Source organism: Polistes dominula, unplaced genomic scaffold (genome assembly GCF_049000335.1).
Source record: "Polistes dominula isolate Pdom_NZ unplaced genomic scaffold, Pdom_raw_medaka contig_79, whole genome shotgun sequence".
NCBI lineage: Eukaryota > Metazoa > Arthropoda > Insecta > Hymenoptera > Vespidae > Polistes > Polistes dominula.
Genome location: NW_028300916.1, coordinates 3963965 through 3985431, shown reverse-complemented (window position 1 = coordinate 3985431; position 21467 = coordinate 3963965). Strand labels below are relative to the sequence as shown.

Sequence of the window (21467 nt, the reverse complement as noted above, 5' to 3'; positions counted from 1 at the left end):
ACAAAAGTTTTCTTTTGTGAGAAAGGACTCTCGCTTTAAAAAGCTGGTACGAGATAATTTATGAATATTTATTTATTTATATTATTAGGAAATGTTTTTTAAAAACATATTTTTTTATTATTATAGAAATATTTTGATATAAAAAATTCATAATATTGAAAAAAAGCTATCAATTATATGGCAGACATATATTTATAAAAATTTTGATCATTCCATTTAAAGTTTGTTTGTGTTCATAATAGAGTTTTTTAAAGATTTGAAAAATGAACGAAGCCTTTAACTAAGGGATAAAGATATATACGGTGAAACATGAAACCTACCAAAATCGCCTGTGGTCAATTGTTAATGTCCTGTGAATTTGTAAATATTTTGGGTAAATATTGATTGTAAGCTTAATATTAAAAAACATTTGTGAAGGTTCTCAATAATATTGTATAATGATTTTGATTATTTTTTAACTATGATAATTTATATTCTTTTTTAATTTTACGTTGTTTTTCTTCATTATTTTTAATTATATCTATAAAATAATATAACTTCAATTGAATTAAGATCATAGAAAAATAAAGGGACTAATTAATTAATTAATTATTTATTTAACAAAAATAATTAAGAAGACATTTAAAAAAGGAACATTTTTTTACAAAATACGTACAAATATTTATCTATTCGTGTTACTCATACTAAGATTATAGATAATAATATTAAAAAACAATTAGGATTATTTTTTCTATCAAACATATGCTAGAAAATAATACTTATACAATTAAATTACTTATTTTATATATGACTAATACTTTTTATTACCAAGAAAATTATTTTTTAATCTATGTCATTAGAGTATTTTCTAATTTTTTACGAATAGTTTTTTAACGACTAATAAATAATTACCAAAAAAAAAAAAAAAGACGAAAAAAAAAGAAGATAAGAAAGGAGTAATATCTTAATAATTATGTCCATTATTTTTACATTTATTATAATTAATGAGAAAAAAATGAGCCTATTATTAATCGTCATTTTTTTTTTTTTTTTTTTCATTAATTTTCATGTGATATATTAAGTGTTAAAATTTGATAATGACGATATTGTCGAATGATTAGTTTGCCCACAAATAAATATTAGCAAATGAAATAAAAAGAACGTGAAAACATGAGATAATTTCTCAGGAGGATCCTTCTCATGATTTGAGAACCGTTGGCATGAGTTTTGTTGAGAAAAAGTTTTTTTTTTACACTGCATACCAAGAAAGAAAGGAATGTGCTACTAGCCTGTTAAAGGAACCTGGGATTTAAATGTCTCTATTCGTCTTTTCAGCCTTTTTTCGGTTAAAATTTCGCAACCGGTCTTCTCCTGTTAACTTCATTGTAACATACATATATATATCTTTAAAATATTATTTTATACATTTATATATTTTTATTATAATATTCATATATTTTTATTATAATATTTATATATTTATTATAATACTTATATATTTATTAGACTATTTATATATTACATTATTGTATTATTATATTACTACATATTATATATTATATATTATATTATTATATTATTATATATTATATATATATATTTATTATTATATTTTTTATATTTATTATAATATTTTTATATATTTATTATTATATTATATATTTTATTATTATATTATTATATTTTTATATATTATATATTATATATATATTTATTATAAAATATTTGTACATTTATTAGAATATTTATATAGAATAATCTCCATCTGCTTCCCCGAAGGGTTACAATCCTTTTATATTCCTTTTAACCTTCTCCTTTCCTTCTTTACCCTCATCGCCAATCTTTGAGCCTTTTGGCTCTCCTCCTTCCACCAAACTTTGTCACTTTCTTCCCTTTCTCCAACTCTCCTTCTTATTCATCCATAGAATATTTATATATTACATTATTATATAATATATTACATTATATTATATATTATATATATTTATTGTAATAATTGTATATTTATTATAATATTTATATATTTTATTAGATAGATAGATAGATAGATTTATTTACTGTTTCCCCGAAGGGTTACACTCCTTTTACAATTGTAACCTTAACTTATCTTAACACTACCCTCTCCTTCACTTCTCCCTTCTTCTCTTCCCCCTCCACCCATTCCAAACCACCACTTCTTCCTCCCTCAATCCCAATCCTCTTCATCCACTCCTCCCCCATTCCACTCTCATCCAAAATCTCCTTTATCCTCTCTTCCACTTCTCTTCCGTCCTCCTCACCTATAGCTCTACTGCAGCCCTCTATATATTTTATTATTATTATTATTATTATATATATATATATATATATATATATATATATATATATATATATATATATATATATATATATAAATAAAAACTTTACTTATACTCAAAATAATACAAAATATATATTTTAAATGTATCGTTACAAAATCCTTTCCATTAATTGTAATAATAATTAATGATAATTGTAAAAAGTTACACAAAAAAAAAGGCACAAAAAATAAAATTACGTCCTGGTTTTCTAACATTTCTACTGTATTTATAAGCTGTAAAATTGAAATCATCGTAATTCTTAAAAAGACGAAAGAAGAAATAGAAAGTCCATAAAAAAGTGAAACGAAGTTTAAAAGGAAAGTGATAATGATTGGTTAGTATTACAAATTAGGATCGATAAAAGTATGTAATTTATCTTATTTCAAATACAACAACATTTTTAAGAGGACAGAGGAAGAAAAGAACCTGCCAAGAAAATGAATAGTGACTTTAAAAAACGATTGACAAATTTTTGGTCAGATCCTCAACAATTGTGGCTTATTTTTTATGACAAATCTTCGTCTCCTGGAGAGATCTTTTTATCAGATACTTTTTTTTACCATTTGTATTTTTGTTTTTTAACCTCAGGTATAAAACATGATTCAATCTTCGTGTTGATATTAGTTTGACAGCTATTACATGCTATGATCCTTTTATATATATTTTTTTCCATTTCTTACTAGTCAGGTCATTTTTTAAGGCGTTGTAAAAGAGTTTATGGTTAAAAATACTTCATGGTAAAGTATGGTAAAAGGAGTAACCTAAAATTCCAAGGAAGTTTATTTTCTACACAAAAATGTTTAAAAAAAAAACATTCATACAAATGAGATTATATTACAGATCAACAAAATGATATAGCACATGAAAAATAAAAATTTCAATAATTTTTAATTGATTTATTTGAAATTTTATACTGAATCTGTATAATTCTATTATCTAAGAAAATAAATAAAGGATTTAAATAATTTATTTATATATTAAAATATCGAATATTTATTTTTTTATTAAAAAAAAAAAAATTATATTAAATATTACAAAGTAATTTCAAAGTTAATAGATTACTTTCTACGTGTTACTCTGATTGACAAATTCTCAAATTCTACGAATTGAATTCCTTTTTTTTTTTTGAATTATTTTCTTTTTGTAAAAAGATATATTCGAAAAATAGGATAAGAAAAATACAGAAAATGTATATGTTTCAAAAAAACAGATCAATTTTCTTTTTAAGAAAATTTGTTTTTCAAGGAATCTAAAAATATTATTTTCATATTATAAAAGAAATTTTTTTGTGGATGTTTAAAAGCCGAACCTTTTACCATGAAAATAGGTTAGGTATTACAAACGAATTGGAGCGTGACAAATTTTACAATATTTAGTATTATACAAAACGTAAAGTCAATTGCTTAAATTTAAAATACTTTCGTTTTTTTTGTTTAGTAAAAATAACCAAAAGATTTATTTATTATTATGTCAAGGATATTCTCAATATAATACAATATTTTTAAAATAATAATTTTTTTTTTGTAGAATTGTTAACAATTTATTTACCGTAAATTTACATATAAAAATTAATAAAAAAATATATGTATATATATATATTTTTGTTTGTTTGTTTGGTTTTAGTTCAATCGGACGTGTGGAACATGCGACTTGACAAAAATCAAATTGATTGAAATTTGAAACATTTGCAACCGACAAATTCGACATTGTGTCATTGATTACAATTTGAATTAGTTTACAGAATATACTTTGTTTATTTATTTATCGCGAATATACTTTATTATTTATTATTATTTATCATATGTAATAATTTTTTCATTGAATAATTTTCATAATTATAACGATAATTTATGTTAGAAAATAGAATTAATTGTTATTACATTAATATAATACATTGAAATAATATATAATAATAATTAATAAAAAAATTGTATATTTTAATAAACATTTTTTCTTGATGACGTCAGCGCGTTCTTGAAAAATCATGAAAAATTTATTTATCGTATTAATTAGTATTTAATGTTTAATAATACATCAAGTTTTAATAAAAATATTTCTTTCCTTCAGGGATGACAAAATTTGTTTAATTTTTTATGCCGCCATTTTGTATATATTTCAAAAGAAATGACTAGAAGAGGGGATATCCAATGGTAGTTTAGGGTTAAGTATTGCGCAGAGAAGCAGAGAAGGGGAGGGGAGGAACAACCTTATTGGTAAAGGGTGTGCTTAATCTTTAGGAGAGGGGGTAAATTCATAACAAAGAAAGTTCACTTTGCTTATAAACAAGCTTCCCACCATATAACTTCGATAATTGATTTTTAATGTTTAAACTATTAAGTAAAATTAAAATAAAGACCGGAGAAAAGAAAATATATATTTTTTTTTTTTTTATATACAAGTGATTAATGTCCCTTTTTGGTAATTTACAAGTAGAATCCAAATAATTGAACGCGACTTTTTTTTTTTTTTATTTAAAAAACAATTCTATATATGTTTTGTTTTGTTTTGTTTTTTTTTTTTTATTATTTGTAGTATCTTTGTTGATACTAAATTAAAAAAAAAAAATTAACAAAAATAATATATGGACAAGGAGAAGAAGGAATTCTTTGATAAGAACATTTGAATTATCTGGACGCAGATATTTGTTTAAAAGAAAATACAGTTTCGTCTATATGTCGCGGATTAAACGGTTAGTATATTTTATTATTTATTTTTCTGTTTGTATTTTTTCTTTTATTTTTATTTATTTATTTGTGTTTTCTTTTTTTTTTCTTCAACAAATCTTATAATCGACGTTAGTTTATTTCTAACGTTTATAATTCTTCGTTTAAAATTAATGACAATGTTGAAAATCAAAATAACATTTAGGAAAATCAAACAAAACAGTACGTTTCTCTAAGGATATTTAATTTCAACTTTGATTTTGATCCTGTCTTTATTTCGATCTAGTTTTTATTAATGTTTATTAAATTTATTTGTTGTTTAGATTTTATTGAAAAACATCAATGTGTGACCATAATCATGAAAGTGGTTCAAAGTCATATATATATATATCTCTTGTTTCGAGATATTTCAAAATTGATATTTGAACACTCTATATGAATTATTATAAAATATTGAAATAACAAACATTATTTAACGATTCCATTTTTGATAATGTCATGAAAATTACATTGAATTTATTTAATTTAACACTTTGTTGACCGGTCTCAAGGTAACTCGTGTTTCTGTGTCTGAACATCGTTAGGTCGGTCACGAGTTAACTCGTGACGCGATTTTTTCCTCCATCATGCTATTTAAAAAAAAAAAAAAAAAAAAAAATGCAACGAAAATAAATATTACAATAGTAACAGATTTTTTTTCTACTATCTTTAGTAACACAAAATATTGAATAAATGTCTATTTAATATTAAAATGACATTAAATCTTTTTTTAACCCCTTAAGCAGGACGCTCGAGTTATAACTCGTACGGCGTATTATTTTATATTTCTATGATTTTTTACATGTAAATATAATAGAAAATGAACAATAAGAATGTGAAAGCAAAGAAAAAGAATCGTTTTATTTTTTTCCGAAATAATAATTCGAAAAGAAAGATTAAATAGTTGACATACGTGTAACATTGAAATATTCGGCTCTTCTCTGCAATGTGAAACAAAATCCAAAATTAACATAAAAATATTGATTATTTCTGTATTTTTTTAAATTCTTTTTTTGTCAAAACAATGTTCTAAACTATGTCTTTATGCAAACAAAAAAAAAAGGTTTTTTTGGCCGTTTTTTTTGGTCAAAATCATTGCTACTTCAATGCTGTCAAATCAATCCTGTCAAAATCATGCTACGCATGTATTCAATATTTTTCAATATTTTGTGTTTATCATACGAACAAGAAATATTTCAAGTCTAATAATAAGAGTAAAATTTATTTAAAATTATTTATATTGTTTTATTTTTCAATTCAATTACGAAATAATAGCCAGTGACATGAGATAAATTCTTAAAAAAAAAAAAAAAAAATAGTCGCTCAACAAAGTGTTAAAATAATGTGATGCTAATGCTAATAACTGATAAACTAATTTTTATTTGTTTTTTAATTTTGACATAGACCAATTTCATAATTATGGGCACAAATTATATATAAAGTATATAATGCAATCTTGTTGTGAATGATCAAGAGAAAGGGCATAAGGGTAGAGGGGAATGGTGCGAGCTCCGCCCATCCCCACTCTCGGAACACGTTAAAATCTGCTGTTATAGTCTATATAACATCGTCTTCTAATCCAACTGTCGAGTGGGAAACTTTATGTTTTACGGTTAACCATAAGCTATACGATAGTTGAAAGTCTACACTGCGTTTAAATTAATATTTTATTATTCACATATTATTTTTTTGTCGTCGCGTATTTTGTTTGTTTTTATCTCCTCCTTTTGTTACGTCGTATCCGGTTTGGTGAATAAAATTATTTTATATTAACTGATAAAACACATATTAATTTACAAAAAAAAAAAGAAAAACATAAGAAAACGACCGATCGGTTTTTTTGCTGAAGAAGCCAAGCATTCGTAGTTAAACATTGAAAGGAGCGAGTACGAGGTAGAAAAGACAAAATAATTTGGTAAGCGAAATATAAATTAATTAAAAAAAAATATATATATATAATATAAATAAATAATAAGTTAATATAATAAGTAATTAATATAATACTTATTTATAATATAATGTAGTAAGTTATTTTAACACATTCGTAACTGCTGACTGTTGAATTCACGTCATTTAAATTTTGAAATATATAATATAAATAAATTTTGATAATATTTAAATAATTCATAATTTTTGTCAGTACTCAGTATTAACCTTTGCTTTGCACACTTGGTCCAAAGGATCCAGACCTTTTTTGCAACTTGATTTGCATTTTTCTCAATTGTTCAACTTTGATAATTTTTTAAACATGTTTAAATTTAATCTAAAGCTATAAAACCTATATAGTCTTTTTAAGTAAGTATTAAAGAAGTCTCAAAAAAAATATTGAAGTAAATCTATGCAATAGTTTTTTTTTTATAACAATTTTTCTGTGTGGCAAGCGTGTTACTCCAGGGAGGGTGGTAAACAAAGGTTAAAAAAGTACATAATATGTCAGTCACACAAATGTGTTAATATATAAGTTATTTTTGATATTTTATAATAATAAATATAATAAGTTTGTTCGATCTTTTTAAAATTGTTTTCAATTGCAAAGATATATTTCGATGAATTTTTAATATCGATTTAAAATCGAATAACTATGTCGCATGGTTACACTTGTTTCATGTGCTACTTCTCTAAGTTGTATTTTAAAATTGTTCATGTGCAACTTCAAGAAAAAAAATAGTTGTATTTTAATTGATATAGCGTAAGTTTAGAATATTGCAAAAGCGTTATAGAAAATAATAATAGAAATAAAATAATTTTGATTTTTACTGTATATTGTACTATCATCAACGCGTTTCAGGTATTGATCGTTCGTTGCGTCTCTTCTTTTCGTGTGAATCATTGAAGTCTCTTACCCCGTAGAGAGAAAGTCAGATCAAAATAACGCTTGCAGGATGTTTGACGATTTTTTTTATTTATTATTCAAAGAGAATTATTTGTCCTTTGCCTTTTGTATATATTTTTTTCTTCACTCTTTTCCTTCTCCTTTCAAATTTTTACGAATATTCAAACATCTAAGATTACTCAATGAATACAAAGAGAAAATTGATTTATTCAAGGATTGAAATAACATCTGGAGAAAGTTATTCGTTTTTACTCTTCTTCTTCTTTTTTTAACTTTTATTTTCTCTTATCAAGGTCATTTCTATTACCTATGATCCATGGAAAAAAGGTATTTCTTAAAAAAGATTCGAAACTAGGTTACCTTGATCTGATTAATTTAATGTACCTTTTGTATGTATGTTATTTTGGTCAATCTTTTTTATAAAATTGGTTACACCTTCTATTTTCATTTTTTTTTTCTATTCATTGTTCACAGAATCTGGAGCACATCGTTGAATTTCTTTTTATTCCATTCTAAAAACTTTGACATTGTAACGTCAGATACATAACTAAGCCAACTATCCGTATAATTAGGTGCTTTATTTGGTTTCAAGCTTTAAACATTTGACAACAAGAAAATGAATAGTATTACACGTGTGATCGATATTGAAAATCAGCCTGAATTTCAACGTTTAAAGAAAAAGAAGAAATGTAATGATCGATTTTCTACATTATGGAATTTATCTGATTTAGATGTAGTGAGTAACAATGTGAACCCCTCTGTCCCTCCCTCTGAACCTTTTCTTATTTATTTTTTATTTATTTTTAGTAAATTATCGTGTATAGTTTTCTTTACTTATACAGAAATAACTATCCTCTTATCTTCTCATATGTCTGATAACACACAAAAAGTTTCGTAAATTTTGTAAATTTGATTCCTAACGAATATCACTATAACTTGAAAAAAAAAAAAAAAAAGGAATTTTTCTTTCTAGGATAACGTACAACCTATCGATTTAAATTGTAAATCAAAAAACATGGATAACAAGCAACGATCATCCAGTGATTCCAGCGAATTAGGATCACTGGGAGATTCTCAAATGGGGTTATATGCTGACGTAAATAATACCGTGATGAATAACAACGGTAATGAAGAGATGTTTTCGTGTCCCATTTGTCGCACTGTCAATTCTGATAGGTATGTTGAAAGTTCAATAAATAATTGTATAAACACATATGAAAGATTGTTGAAAGAAAATCATCAAAATGAATGTTTGCAGAACTAGTCATCTCGAGCATGTGGCCACTCATAGGTCAAAAGCAAGAGGTAAAGCGAAGGTATTCAGTTGCAGACAGTGTCAATTTGTTGCGATAACAAAATACGAATATTGGGAACACAGTCGAGAGCATATAAAACCGGAGAAGTTGTTAACATGTCCACAGTGTCCATTTGTAACGGAATTCAAACATCATCTGGCGTTCCACGTTTCAAATCATAGTGGCGCTAAACCATTCAAATGTGATCAGTGTTCTTACACTTGTGTTAACAATTCCATGTTAAAAAGTCATTTAAAATCTCATTTAAACATTTATCAATATAGGTGTGCTGATTGTAATTATTCTACTAAATATCAACACACGTTGAAAATTCATTTAAGAAAACAGAATCATCAGCCGGCTGTGATACTGAATGAAGATGGAACACCTAATCATTCGAAAATTGTAGATATTTATGGTAGATGTCGTAAAATGACGAATCAACGAAAGAAAGTTGTTCAAAAGAAAAACGTTGAACAATCTGGCATAATACCGAGTATGGTAGCTCATACTCAAGATTCATCTATGAATTCTTTCGTTGCTTCAGTGGATTCGCCAATGGATGGTCCGTCTACCAATGGCTTAGTTAATGACGTTATCAACGAAGTGAACATTCCCGATCAACTCCCGGTTCTGGTGAATAAACCAACAAATTCACTCCCATGTTCGAATCAATTATCAGAAGGAGAGTTTACAAAACAATTATCTCCCATGGATTGTGGATCACGTGGATCATTATGGTCTGATGAAAACAGTGTCACTAGCGATCAACAGCAGTCAGTTACCTCAACAAAATTAAACGGTCATAGTAGCAGTCGACGAAAAGGTAAAGCATACAAACTTAATCGTGAACTAGTGATTTCAGACAGTGACAGTGAAAATGAGGAAAGACCTCAGTCGAACTGCTACAGTGAGGTTTCTATGACAAATGAAAACAACTATAATGATCGTTCCAACTGTAATGATCGTTCTAATGATCCTACGAATAATCAATACGAAAATAATTTAATTGACCAACCAATAGATTATTCGAATAATGGTCAACAATTAAACGCTCCTTCAAATTCGATTGATTCGATTTTTAATAATATGGTTTCTACGCAGCTCCGGTTATGCCAATATTGTGAAATAGTGTTTCTTCATGAAATCATGTATAAAGTGCATATGAGTTACCACGGGACAGACAATCCATACATTTGCGTTAAGTGCGGACACAATGCAAACGATAAAGTGTCCTTTTTTGTTCATATAAGTACATTTAATCATTAATAATCATTAATAGTTATTAATTTACAATTATTTATCTATGTTAATAAAACTTTAGATATAGGTGTCGTTAACGATTTATATATAAATATTATATAAAATAAGATATTTTTTCTATGTTATGAAAATGTTACGGAATAGAAAAATTATTTTACTTTGAGTTAAAATTTGTAAGAGTTGTAAGCATCGGTAGATCGTGATTAGTATATATATATATTTTTTTGTTGGACTAATCATAATGATTTAATATATATGTATATATATTTATTTATACGATTGAGCTTTTTTTTGTTCAATCGGTCAGTCATTTTTTTTTGTTTATTTTAATTTTGACATTTAACGAACTAATCGTTAATTATATTGAAACTAATATATTTTGTTGTTAATTTTTACAACACGATCTGACTTTAGCTTGCAATCTCTTAAATGGACAAAATCGTTAAGATTTATAATATTATATTAACAAACATTTTCTATTCCGAGTTACTAAAAGTATTAACATTGTTTTTGTACATTTTATATGTGTATATATCTTTTACTATATGTTTTTTTTAATAGTATTTAATTTATTGGGTTTATTCTTAGTATTTTGTTTTATGCATCTGTCATTGAATAAATATTATGTGCATTTTGATATAATATTATTACGATAATATTATATAATAGTATAATGACGGTATAAGCACTTTACGAATTGTAAATATTAATTAGGGATTAATTCAAGTCGTCAAAATAGATCGAATTTTTAGTTAATTTTAGTTTGTTATCTGATTAATCTTTTTTTTATTTTTTTATTAAATTTATAATTATTTACTTATTAATATTAAATCGATAATTGTATGAAATATTTTCTTTTCCTACATATTATCAAAATTCCAACTATTTTGACGAAGTCGACATTTAAGTGTTTTTTCACATAAATTTTCCATTATTTTCAATGACGAATCATAGCAATAAACTTATCTAAACCCAGTCGAAATAATATGTGCAATATTCGTGTAAAAATATTTGATATTCGATAAATGTTGTGGATATAAAATTTTTGGAAAATTTATCAAATCAACACCACCTCTTGCCATCGGATCCGAATCATTATTTTCATATGTGTAAATCAAACGTATCTTAAGGATTCGAGTAGATTTATAATTTTTATTTTCGTTCGTCTTGACTAAATGAAAATATTTATTTTAATTTAAAACGAGTATTCGTGTACACATTGTTGCAACAAACATTTGCTCACGAATAATCTATAATAAATATTCGTCGAATTAACGAATATTGTCATCTACAAATACGTAAAGTCGGGTGTAGAGAATTTTCGTTATTAGATGATTAACATTTAGTCTATAAGAACAAAGATAAAATGATTACTTTAGGGCCTTTGATGCGTATTAATTTACCAGTTCAATATGGAAAACATTCCTGTTTAGTTATACATATCGAATAATTGATATTCAACTAATTTCTCTTGAATTATGTCGGATTTTATCGCAATGGAACCACAAGAATGCTTTATCAAATATTTATACACGAACGTGGTATATAATATTATCGTACACGAATGTATATTTCTTTTTATAAGTATTCGTTAAAATTGATTAACAAATTGTTAAATGTTATGACACCAAATTTTCAATTAAATTTTCCATTTAAAAAACAACATTTATGCTATTTTCTTTCATTAGACTATAGATTCCCCATTATCATCATCATCAACATCGCTTAACTTGTACTATCGATATCTCGAATGTAAAACCAAAGTTGTATAAACTTACTTGAATTATCATTACACAAACTTGTCTTTCGTTTATTTAATCATTTTGATATATTTTTTTAATACTTTTACTTTGTCATGGATGGAAATCATTCATGGTTTTAAACGTTGAGATCATTAATATTTTTTTCTTTGCTTATTTTCTCTGAAAAAAAAAAATATAAAAAAATAAAAATAAAAAAAGTAACAATTTAATTTATCATTTTTCAGTACACATATATTATAAAAAAAAAAAAGAAGAAAAAAGTATAACAGAAAAAATAAAATAATTATATTTTTAATAATCATTTATCAATTTTCAAGATATTTCAAACAACCTTTATGTAACTTTCGATGAACATTTGTCATTATTCAAACACGAATAGAATTTTCCGGGTATACTTAATACGAGAATTCGGTATTATGTGAAATAGAAATAGAACAAGTAAACATCACCCCTTTCCCCTGTGTCAATGAGGGCACCACTCCTGATCTTTGTACTATGCTTACGTGGCAGTTTATTTCATCTAGAGAAACCATAATTATTGTCTTGATTTTTCAAGGAGAAATTTAGTGTCCTTCGTGTTTTTCTCTCGATCAGTGTATTTACGTGGATATCAACGAAGATTTAGCAATAGATTGAATTGGGCGGGGAGGGGGGTATGGGGTGGGGAAAGAGGAAGAGTATAATAAGAAATTCGTCAAAATAAAAAGGATTTTTGCACAATTTTATTTCGGAGAAAAAGGTACGAACTATGTCAGGAAAAGTGAACGTATTTGGTTGTATTTTATCTTTAATATTTTTTTTTTTTACGAACTTTGACCTTTCTTTTCTTTTTCTTTTTTTTTCTTTACTTTGAAAAATTTCCAAATTCGATCGAATTTTTTTTTTTTTTTTTTTTTTTTTTTAACGACACTCATTAAAGTAGAAAAATTAAAAAATAATTACTCACATTTCTCGTGAAATTAATGTAGAATTTGTTTGTTTGTTTTTTTTTTGTTTTTTTTTTTTTTTTTTAATCCTGATCCAATTCGTACACATACATAATACGTGCAATTTCAGTTAATTGGAATAATGATGATCCTGCAGCAATGTTATTTCGAATTTTGTTGAGGAATATAGATATATGTGTGTACGTATCCATCGTAAATTGGGAGTCCTTCATCGTAAGAGTTAAATCAGGTGAGATTTAATAATAATAGTAATTATTATTATTATTATTATTACTTATAGCCAAAAACAGTTTCAATGAATTTCCTTGTTAGATAATTAGTTTCATTTATCACTAATAATATTATCGTCCAGCGTAAGTTTCTAATTCTGAAGTAATTATTTCCGTTCAGATTCACATTGTGAAAAGGATTGAATTAACGAAAGTTAAACCGTGCGTAAACCATTGAGTAGAAGAAATGTGTGTTATCACGATTATGTTTACGAGGATACTGATATTATCATCGTGTCCTTTGCTACGATTTTATTTGTAGTAGTAAATGGTTTATTAACGTAGTTTGTGTTAATGTGTTGGGTTATATTAAACCGGCTGTCGATAAAATCGTTCTAAGCTAAATATATATCTAATTTTGATCTAATTACCGCAGGAGGCGTTGTTTTCATCTGTAAACAGGTATTTGAATTTATTAGTAGTACCTATCGAAAAATGTATTTATAATATGATACGAGAGTTTGAACCCGTGGTTTGAACCTAAGACAAAATTACTTGTAAGTTGAACATTGAATCACAACTTCTGCTACCCTTTCTTTTTTTTAACCTTCAAATTTTTTTCAACAAAATTTCAAGAAAAAAAAAGGAACGAGATTGTTATAACGTTTAACATGTTGCTGCAAATGACAGCTATAGCTGTTTGATCTTCTTATTTCTAAGCACAATCGTCGAATCTTTGAAAAAACGTGTTTTTCCTGTTTGACTGACAACGACTATATTGCTTGACATATGTAGAAATAGAAATTTGACAGACATTTTCTTTTTCTAAAAATCCTGGTATAGATAATCCGTCTATTCACTAAAAGATTACTTTTACTATTTGTTATTGTTAGTTCTTCGTAAGTTCTCACATATAATAGAAAATTGAAAATAATAATGTGAGAGTAAAGAAAAAGAATCGTTTTTATTGATATTTATCATTTACAAGTTATAACAATTATTTATTTATTAATAAAATATAAACTTTTTTCCATGGAACAAAATTCAAAATTAACATAAAAATATTGATTATTTATGTACTTTTTTTTTTTTTTATTATTTTGTCAAAACAATGTTCTAAACTATGCTTTTATGAAAAAAAAATGATTCTTTTTGGGCGTTTTTTTTTCAAAATACTTGCTGCTGAAGGGGTTAATTAGCGAGAGAAAGATGGTTGATTGAATAAATGATAAAAATATCGAAACGGGGTGCAGGCATTTAGCAGGTAGATATATTCACCTGTTAAAGAGACTTTTTTTTAATCGGTTATAAAAAGTTGACGAAACCGCGGGGCTTAACACACCCTTCCCCCATGTAAAGGCGTACCTAATGGGACCGATATGAGAAAAAAACTCCCCTTCTTTCAACAGGTTGATACCCATTGTGTAAATGGGTCATAATAGGAGCTCGAGTATCGTACATAAAAAAATTGTTTTCAACTGGTGTACCCTCAACAGGTTTACCCATTGAGAAAAAAAAAGGTTCACATTGAAAAAACGGATGTGGTACATATGGTATATGATATTTCATATGAGCAAGGCACATCAACACAGTTCATCTATCTCGTGATACATTTTCAAATAATTCTTCGCGAACGATAGTTTATTTATAAAGAAAAAAAAAAATCGTATCTTTGCAAAAAGATATTGTTGTTACTGCTTCGAAAAGAATTGAAAAATGTAGTAAAACCTAAAAAAGATTTTTCAATTGTCACGAAAAGATTGTGGTCTTTTTGTTAAGCACCATAGGACTGACACACTACTTTGTATTCATAAAAGTCTACAACAATACAAGAAAATCTTGCAAAGAAAAGAAAAAAAAATTGCATTGTTAAAATAAGAAAGGAAGGATAAAAAATGTTAGATTTGAAAGGGATTTTTTTTTTGTTCAACCACCAACTGCACATCGTATGATATATAGTTCGAAGAAAGAAGATGCAAGTCATTCAGAATAAAAATTATTTTTTAACAAAATATTAATATTTAATATTGTGTGTGTGTGTGTGTGTGTGAATACTATAGCAGAAGTATAAATATACTAGTCTAAAATATAACAATATTATTCTATTCTTAATTGGGTAAATAACATATAATAAGGGTATTTAAAAATGGAGTAAGCACGTAAAAACGTCGGCACGAGCCGACTGAGAAAATCTGTTCGGAATCGTTTGTGTGTATATGGATGGGTGTGTGTATTGTCTACGCATACTAGAAAAACCTTACTCGTTACTTAAGAGTTTCAAAATTTTCCCGAAAAATGAAGTGCTCTTTTACTAGCTTTAGTTTAGAATTTTACGCCGTGAAGTTCCGCGTTCCTTGTAAAATAGTGAATACGTACGTAAAACGCCTCTATAAATAGGATCGACGACGTGCAGCTGAAGCGGAAAACGGAAATCATCGAAACACGCGCGCATTTGGGATCGTATCGTATGTCGACGGTGGGTTTATAAAGAAGTAGAAAAGTGGAAAGAGAACAAAATATGGGGAAAAGAGAAAAAAAAAAGAAATAGGAAAAAAAAGAGATCGAGGGAAAGAAAGGAGGTGAAAGAAAGAGAGAGAGAGAGAGAGAGTATAAAGATGAAGTCGAAGAGGGTAGAAAGGAAAAAAAAATAAGAAAAAAAGAAAAAAAAATCCAGTAGGATCAGGACGTTTGGAAAGTGTTCAGAATTTTGAGTTTCAGTCACTGTACTAAGCTCACCCTCTTGTTCACTCTCACTCTCTCTCTCTCTCTTTTTCTTTCTCTCTCTCTCTCTTTCTTCCTTTTTTTCTCCCTTTCTTTTCCTCTATTTTTTTTTTTTATCACTTTTACTCTCTCTTTCTCATTTTCTGTTCGACAACGACCCTTTAACTCCGTCTCTCCTCGAGTGCTCCCAACATAGGGTAGCACAAATATAGGAGGGTGCTTCGACCCCTCACGCTCCGCCCTTCGAGGACGGACTTGCCCCACGGGATCAGATACAAAAAAAGTCTATAAATGAAATGATCGGCTGCGATCCATGGAAAACCAGCTTCCACGTTCCACAAAACCAAAACCGTATAGTTCGTTATCTTCTCTCTATATACGTACATATATATATATATATATAAAAAATAAAAATAAGAAAATATTTCTTTTTATTTCGTGATAAGATTATTTTTCTTTTTTTCTTTTATTTCAAAACATTATTACTATAAATCAATGATTGATGATTACGATCTCTTGCTAACTATGATAATGACTATTTAATGGTCGAATGTAAATGTTCATTTAAGAGAAGATGAATCATTTATTTTTATGAAATGGATAAATATATTAGATGATTTTTTTGTTTTCCTAAAATGGTCAAATAGTCGATAACGTTCGATAGTTGACTGTGAAAAACGATGGGAGAGAGAGAGGGTGAGAGAAAACGAGACGGTCATTAAGACAGGGTAGAAAGAAGGGTGCCGCGAGAAAGCCGTCCCATTCATGGGAGGGGGATTCCCACTGCTATGCCTTCTCCTCTCGAACATAGAGAGAACGAATCCGGGGCTTCGCGAATCCTGTTCGGTGATGGTCATTGCAAATGGACATGGTATCGATGAACATAGACGGCTGCTGCGTTTAGACCGTTTTCAAAAATCTCTTTTAGTTAGGGAACGACGAATGTTACTGGACAATGGTCACGTATGTGCTGATCTATAAATCTTGTATTGTCCAGTAGCAATGTTTAGTCGCCCGCATATTAACCCAGGGGTGAAAAGGTCGTGCACCCGGTATTGTTCAATGGGTGACCCCTCTCGTGTCATAGTGACCCCTCTAGCCTTCTTATTTATCGGCTTGGATCTCGCGGTACACGGCGATTTTCCTGAAATTCGGTTGAAACGGTGGGCCTCATGTGCAGTCTAGATACTGTGACAATAACAAATTGTTACTAGGGTTTCCTCCGGTCACGGTTTCAACAATTTTTCTCACATATAATCTCCTAATTCTCATTATATTCTCTATATAAAGTAAGCGTAATTATCGACGTTTATTTAATCAATTCGTTTAATACTTTACTTCTTATCTTTTTGCCCATCTTTTTTTATACAACTGTTTTTCTTTTGTTTACACCTGCTAATAACTCCCCTGTCTGAAATTTGTCAAAAGTCAAATCACTGTTATACTGCCAGAATTCAAACCTGAAAAATCGAACAAATCTAGACAGACAGTTAACCGTTATTTCATGTGTGGCTCTTAACTGATCAACTATTTCCTTTCATTCGTTTGTCAAATTTCGTCTATTCGTTCTTTCCTGTTCGTTTACTCGTTCCTTTTTTTCTTTTTTTGTAACCTTTTTTCCCCATTTCTATTTGTGTGTTTTGTAGAAAGGAAGAATTCATAGAAAGAAAAAAAAAAAGGACAAAAGACGTTAAAAGTGGAATTCAAAGAATTAAAATAGAAAATTGGAGTAAAAAATTCACATATCATAAAATCAAATCGTAAATGTTAACTCCAAAAATTATCCAAAAATAACATCACTACTTTATTACTTTTATTGTTTTCCTAATTCTAAGATATTAATCTCGTTATTTCATCTAAAGAAATTTCTTAATATAATAAGACGTAAAAAATGCTTTTCGATGGGTGTTAGCAGATGGCGCAGATAAAAATGGTTTTGCTTTTTCCTTAAAGAATGTAAGTTTGTGAATTCATTGTGATAATTCATTCTGAAATAACGATAATAATAAAATGAACAAATTCTTCATTTTATTCAGAAATATTCTTTTTTTCAGGTCATAAGTTAGTAGTTGATCAATGGTTTCATCGGTGAATGACTAACCGAAATTTTATTTTCGTATTTCATATAATTCAACCTTTTTCTTTTTCCTTTTTTATTTTTTTTATTTAAATCTTCTTTTAATCTATCTTTTGTACATTTTCCATTTTCTGAAAAAATGTCGGTTTGTCATTTTTTCTCTTTTATCTTTTTCTAAGAGAACTATTTATTATAACCTTTTAGGTTACCCACGTTTCACGATGACAGAGTGACCTGAGCTATGCGTTAAGCAGGTACAGTGTTCAATTCTCAATTTCGCTTATAAAACCTAGATTTTGACATGTTTAAAATCTTTTTTTTGCTTCGGGATCAAGTTCATATTATTTTCAGACATCTAAAGTACACTTTAAGCTAAAAAAAAAAAAAAAAAAAAAAAAAAATCGATTTTTTGAAAATTTTGTAGTGGTGTTGCCCCTCAAGCAACGCCTCAGCGTGTTGGTAGGACGTATAGTGTACGTCACTTTCAGTTTTGGGACAGAAATATCACGACGTGGGGGGTCTATGTCATAATAGGTCAAATTGTTAATAAACATTAAGATTATCGATTTGGTTAACAATATTTTGTATTTTTCAATATCTTCAATCACGATATCTAATAATTGTCCGTTTGAGTAAATAGTAAGACAAGACATTATATATATATTATAAAAATATCTATTGAAATATTTGAATATCAAGGTCATTAAAAAATGGACAGATAGGAAAGTACATAGATATACTTTAAGTTATGTTATATTTATGGATAGAAAACGAATAAGAATAGATATTTTCTATTGCAAGCGTTATTTATTCGCCATGATTGGCAGGGGCGGTATAGTAGCGAGGGTGAACATTTCTATCCCCTTTCGCATTTTGGGATGTTCGAAAACCTTTGCTCCAACTTATTGTTCATATGAACTAAAACATGTGATACGTGCTAGCTGATGTTACATTATAAGATATATCAAAACTATTAAAAAGATGTCTTAACATGTAGATGGGATGGAAAAAAGAAAGTAGATTCTTTTTTTTTAACAATAATCAGCGGAAAAAAAATCGAAGAATTTTACGCGCACACACACACCCACACACACACTTTACCTGGAATTTTTTCGGAATACTTGAAAGGGTTTATACGGGTCTGACTATCTAGCCAGCTGCCCATAAATCCCTTTTATACAATTCATTATTATTCGGTTTGTAAGAAAAATATCTATCTCTTTCAATTTATATATGAGATCAACATCTGGATAAAGTCTAGGAAAACCGTTAAAAAAAGAATTTGTTATTGTTGCGATCTCCCAGATGACCGAATATTTTTAACGCATTGTAAAATTCCATTTGTTATTATTATATATTCAAAATTATATTAAATAATATAATATATTATGTGTTTATTAAATCAATATTATATTTAATAAATTATTAATTAAATATTTATTAAAATATTATTTAATAAATTGATTATTTATTATTATATTTAAAATATTACATTTATTAAATGTGGTAATTAAATATGAATTAGGAATTCAAAAATACAAATGATAAGAAATTTGTATAAAAAATATCAATTCTTTTTAAATTTCTGTGATAGTTAATGAATAATCTTTGGGAGAAAATAAAAAAATAATCTTTTTTAAAGAAATTATTTTGTTCTCACAATTCACAATATTATTTCTAATAATATAAATTCCTGAACCTTGAAATACTTTTCTATTTATTAACTCAGAAAAAACTCCTTTATAAAACACATTTTTCAACAGTATTCTTTAACATACATTTCTTTTTCCTTTTCTCTTTTATTAACTCCTTTATTAATTTTTCACGCAACGTTTTTCATCTTCGGTTAAAGGATCAAATCAAAAGGAAGATTTCTTTTTAAAAATCATTTCAAGTTAGCCCGGTAAATTTTTTACTTTATTTCTTGCATCATACTTTCTATTCCTTTTGTCCTTCTATTATCAGTTGAAAAAACACATTTGAATACTTCTACTACTATCGAGTATAATATTTCACCTCGAGGTATTTATTTTTGGTATTAAAAATAAATAAAAAAAATAAAAAATAATGACGCAACTTTTAGCTAGTAAAAAGTAATAAAAAATAAATGGTAGCATAGCAGCATGCGATGCGGTCAACAAAACGTCAAACACAATGTTCGGCAACACTTAACACTTGTTTAAGTCTTGTTGATCCTTACTCGTCACAGGTAGATCTGTGTTTCTATCTGACGAACGCTTCTTCTTTATAGGCACCGTAAGTGATTGCAGCGCCATAGTTTATAGATGGAATTTATAAACTAAAGAACGCTGCTGCTGAGGTTTTTAATATCTAAACGTATAGGGCTTTGCGATAACAATTTATTTTTGTTATTAAAAACTATATATTTGTATTTCTATTTTTATTTCTTGCATTTCTTAACACTATTCCTACCGACACTTCACGTATACCTATTCCTACCGCGGCCAATCAAATGACTGGTCTTTTACAACTTATATTTTTCAGTATTGAATGCAGACCAATAGCCAGCTTGCAAGTATAAAAATATATTTTCTTTTATTCAAGAGTACATAATCTACATTTTATTCTTTTTCGTCGCATTTTTTACAAATGAGCTTCTCAACTGTACATTTTCCGCATACGTACTTTTTACATTTTAGACAGATTTTGTTCGTCTTATAATCTTTACAATACCTTATCTGACATGTTATTCGTTCACGAGAAAACTGTACTTGTACTTTCGATGGGTATTGGTTGATTTTCTTTGCAGAGCTCTTGTTGGTATTCGATGGCAAGTTCTTCTGCCAATTGGAATAGAAATTCCTGTCTTGTAATTTCTCCTCCCGTAGTTTCTTTATATAACACCCATGCATTTATCCCGGCTAAATCCAAGATATTAAAAAATACTTGCACAGGCCATCTCCGAGATTTAGATTTTACCGAATAATTTCTGGCCATTTGGTCGGTCACATCTACGCCAAATTTGGTGCTATTATACAATTGAATTGTCTCCGGTGTTCGGGTGTCATTTTCTTCAACTTGTACGGAGTTGTGCATTGAACTGAGAATTAGAACTTTCTTTCTTGGTTTGGCTTTCTAAATTGTCAACATACAATTATTTGAGCGATAGAGTTTGGTTGAGAAAAGTGCCATGTCGTCTTTTTTTAGTTTTGCAAGTCTTGGTAGCTCTTTTCTATTTGCTTTAATTGTCCCAACAATCGTAGTTTTTTTTTTGCTAAAATTTTTGTTGCTAAAGATAGGCTTGTAAAAAAGTTGTCCGTGGTTATATCTCTTCCACATCCTACATACGATTCTGCTAATTTCATAGTGAAAAACTCT

General features: G+C 27.6%; 1 protein-coding gene and 1 pseudogene across 1 annotated transcript; one reads left to right on the top strand and one right to left on the bottom strand.

Moving 5' to 3' along the window:
• The first annotated feature begins 7053 nt into the window (after positions 1–7053).
• Positions 7054–12327, top strand: LOC149033095 (protein hunchback-like). The gene has a single exon (XM_089170721.1). It carries the CDS (start codon positions 9098–9100, stop codon positions 10415–10417), a length of 1320 nt encoding a protein of 439 aa, XP_089026847.1. The 5' UTR covers positions 7054–9097; the 3' UTR covers positions 10418–12327.
• An 8383-nt stretch (positions 12328–20710) lies between these two features.
• On the bottom strand, positions 20711–21281 carry LOC149033094 (uncharacterized; annotated as a pseudogene).
• Positions 21282–21467: the final 186 nt, after the last annotated feature.

Excerpts from the sequence above, each read along its gene's own strand:
- LOC149033095 (XM_089170721.1), top strand. The coding sequence starts at position 9,098 with ATGAATGTTTGCAGAACTAGTCATCTCGAGCATGTGGCCACTCATAGG.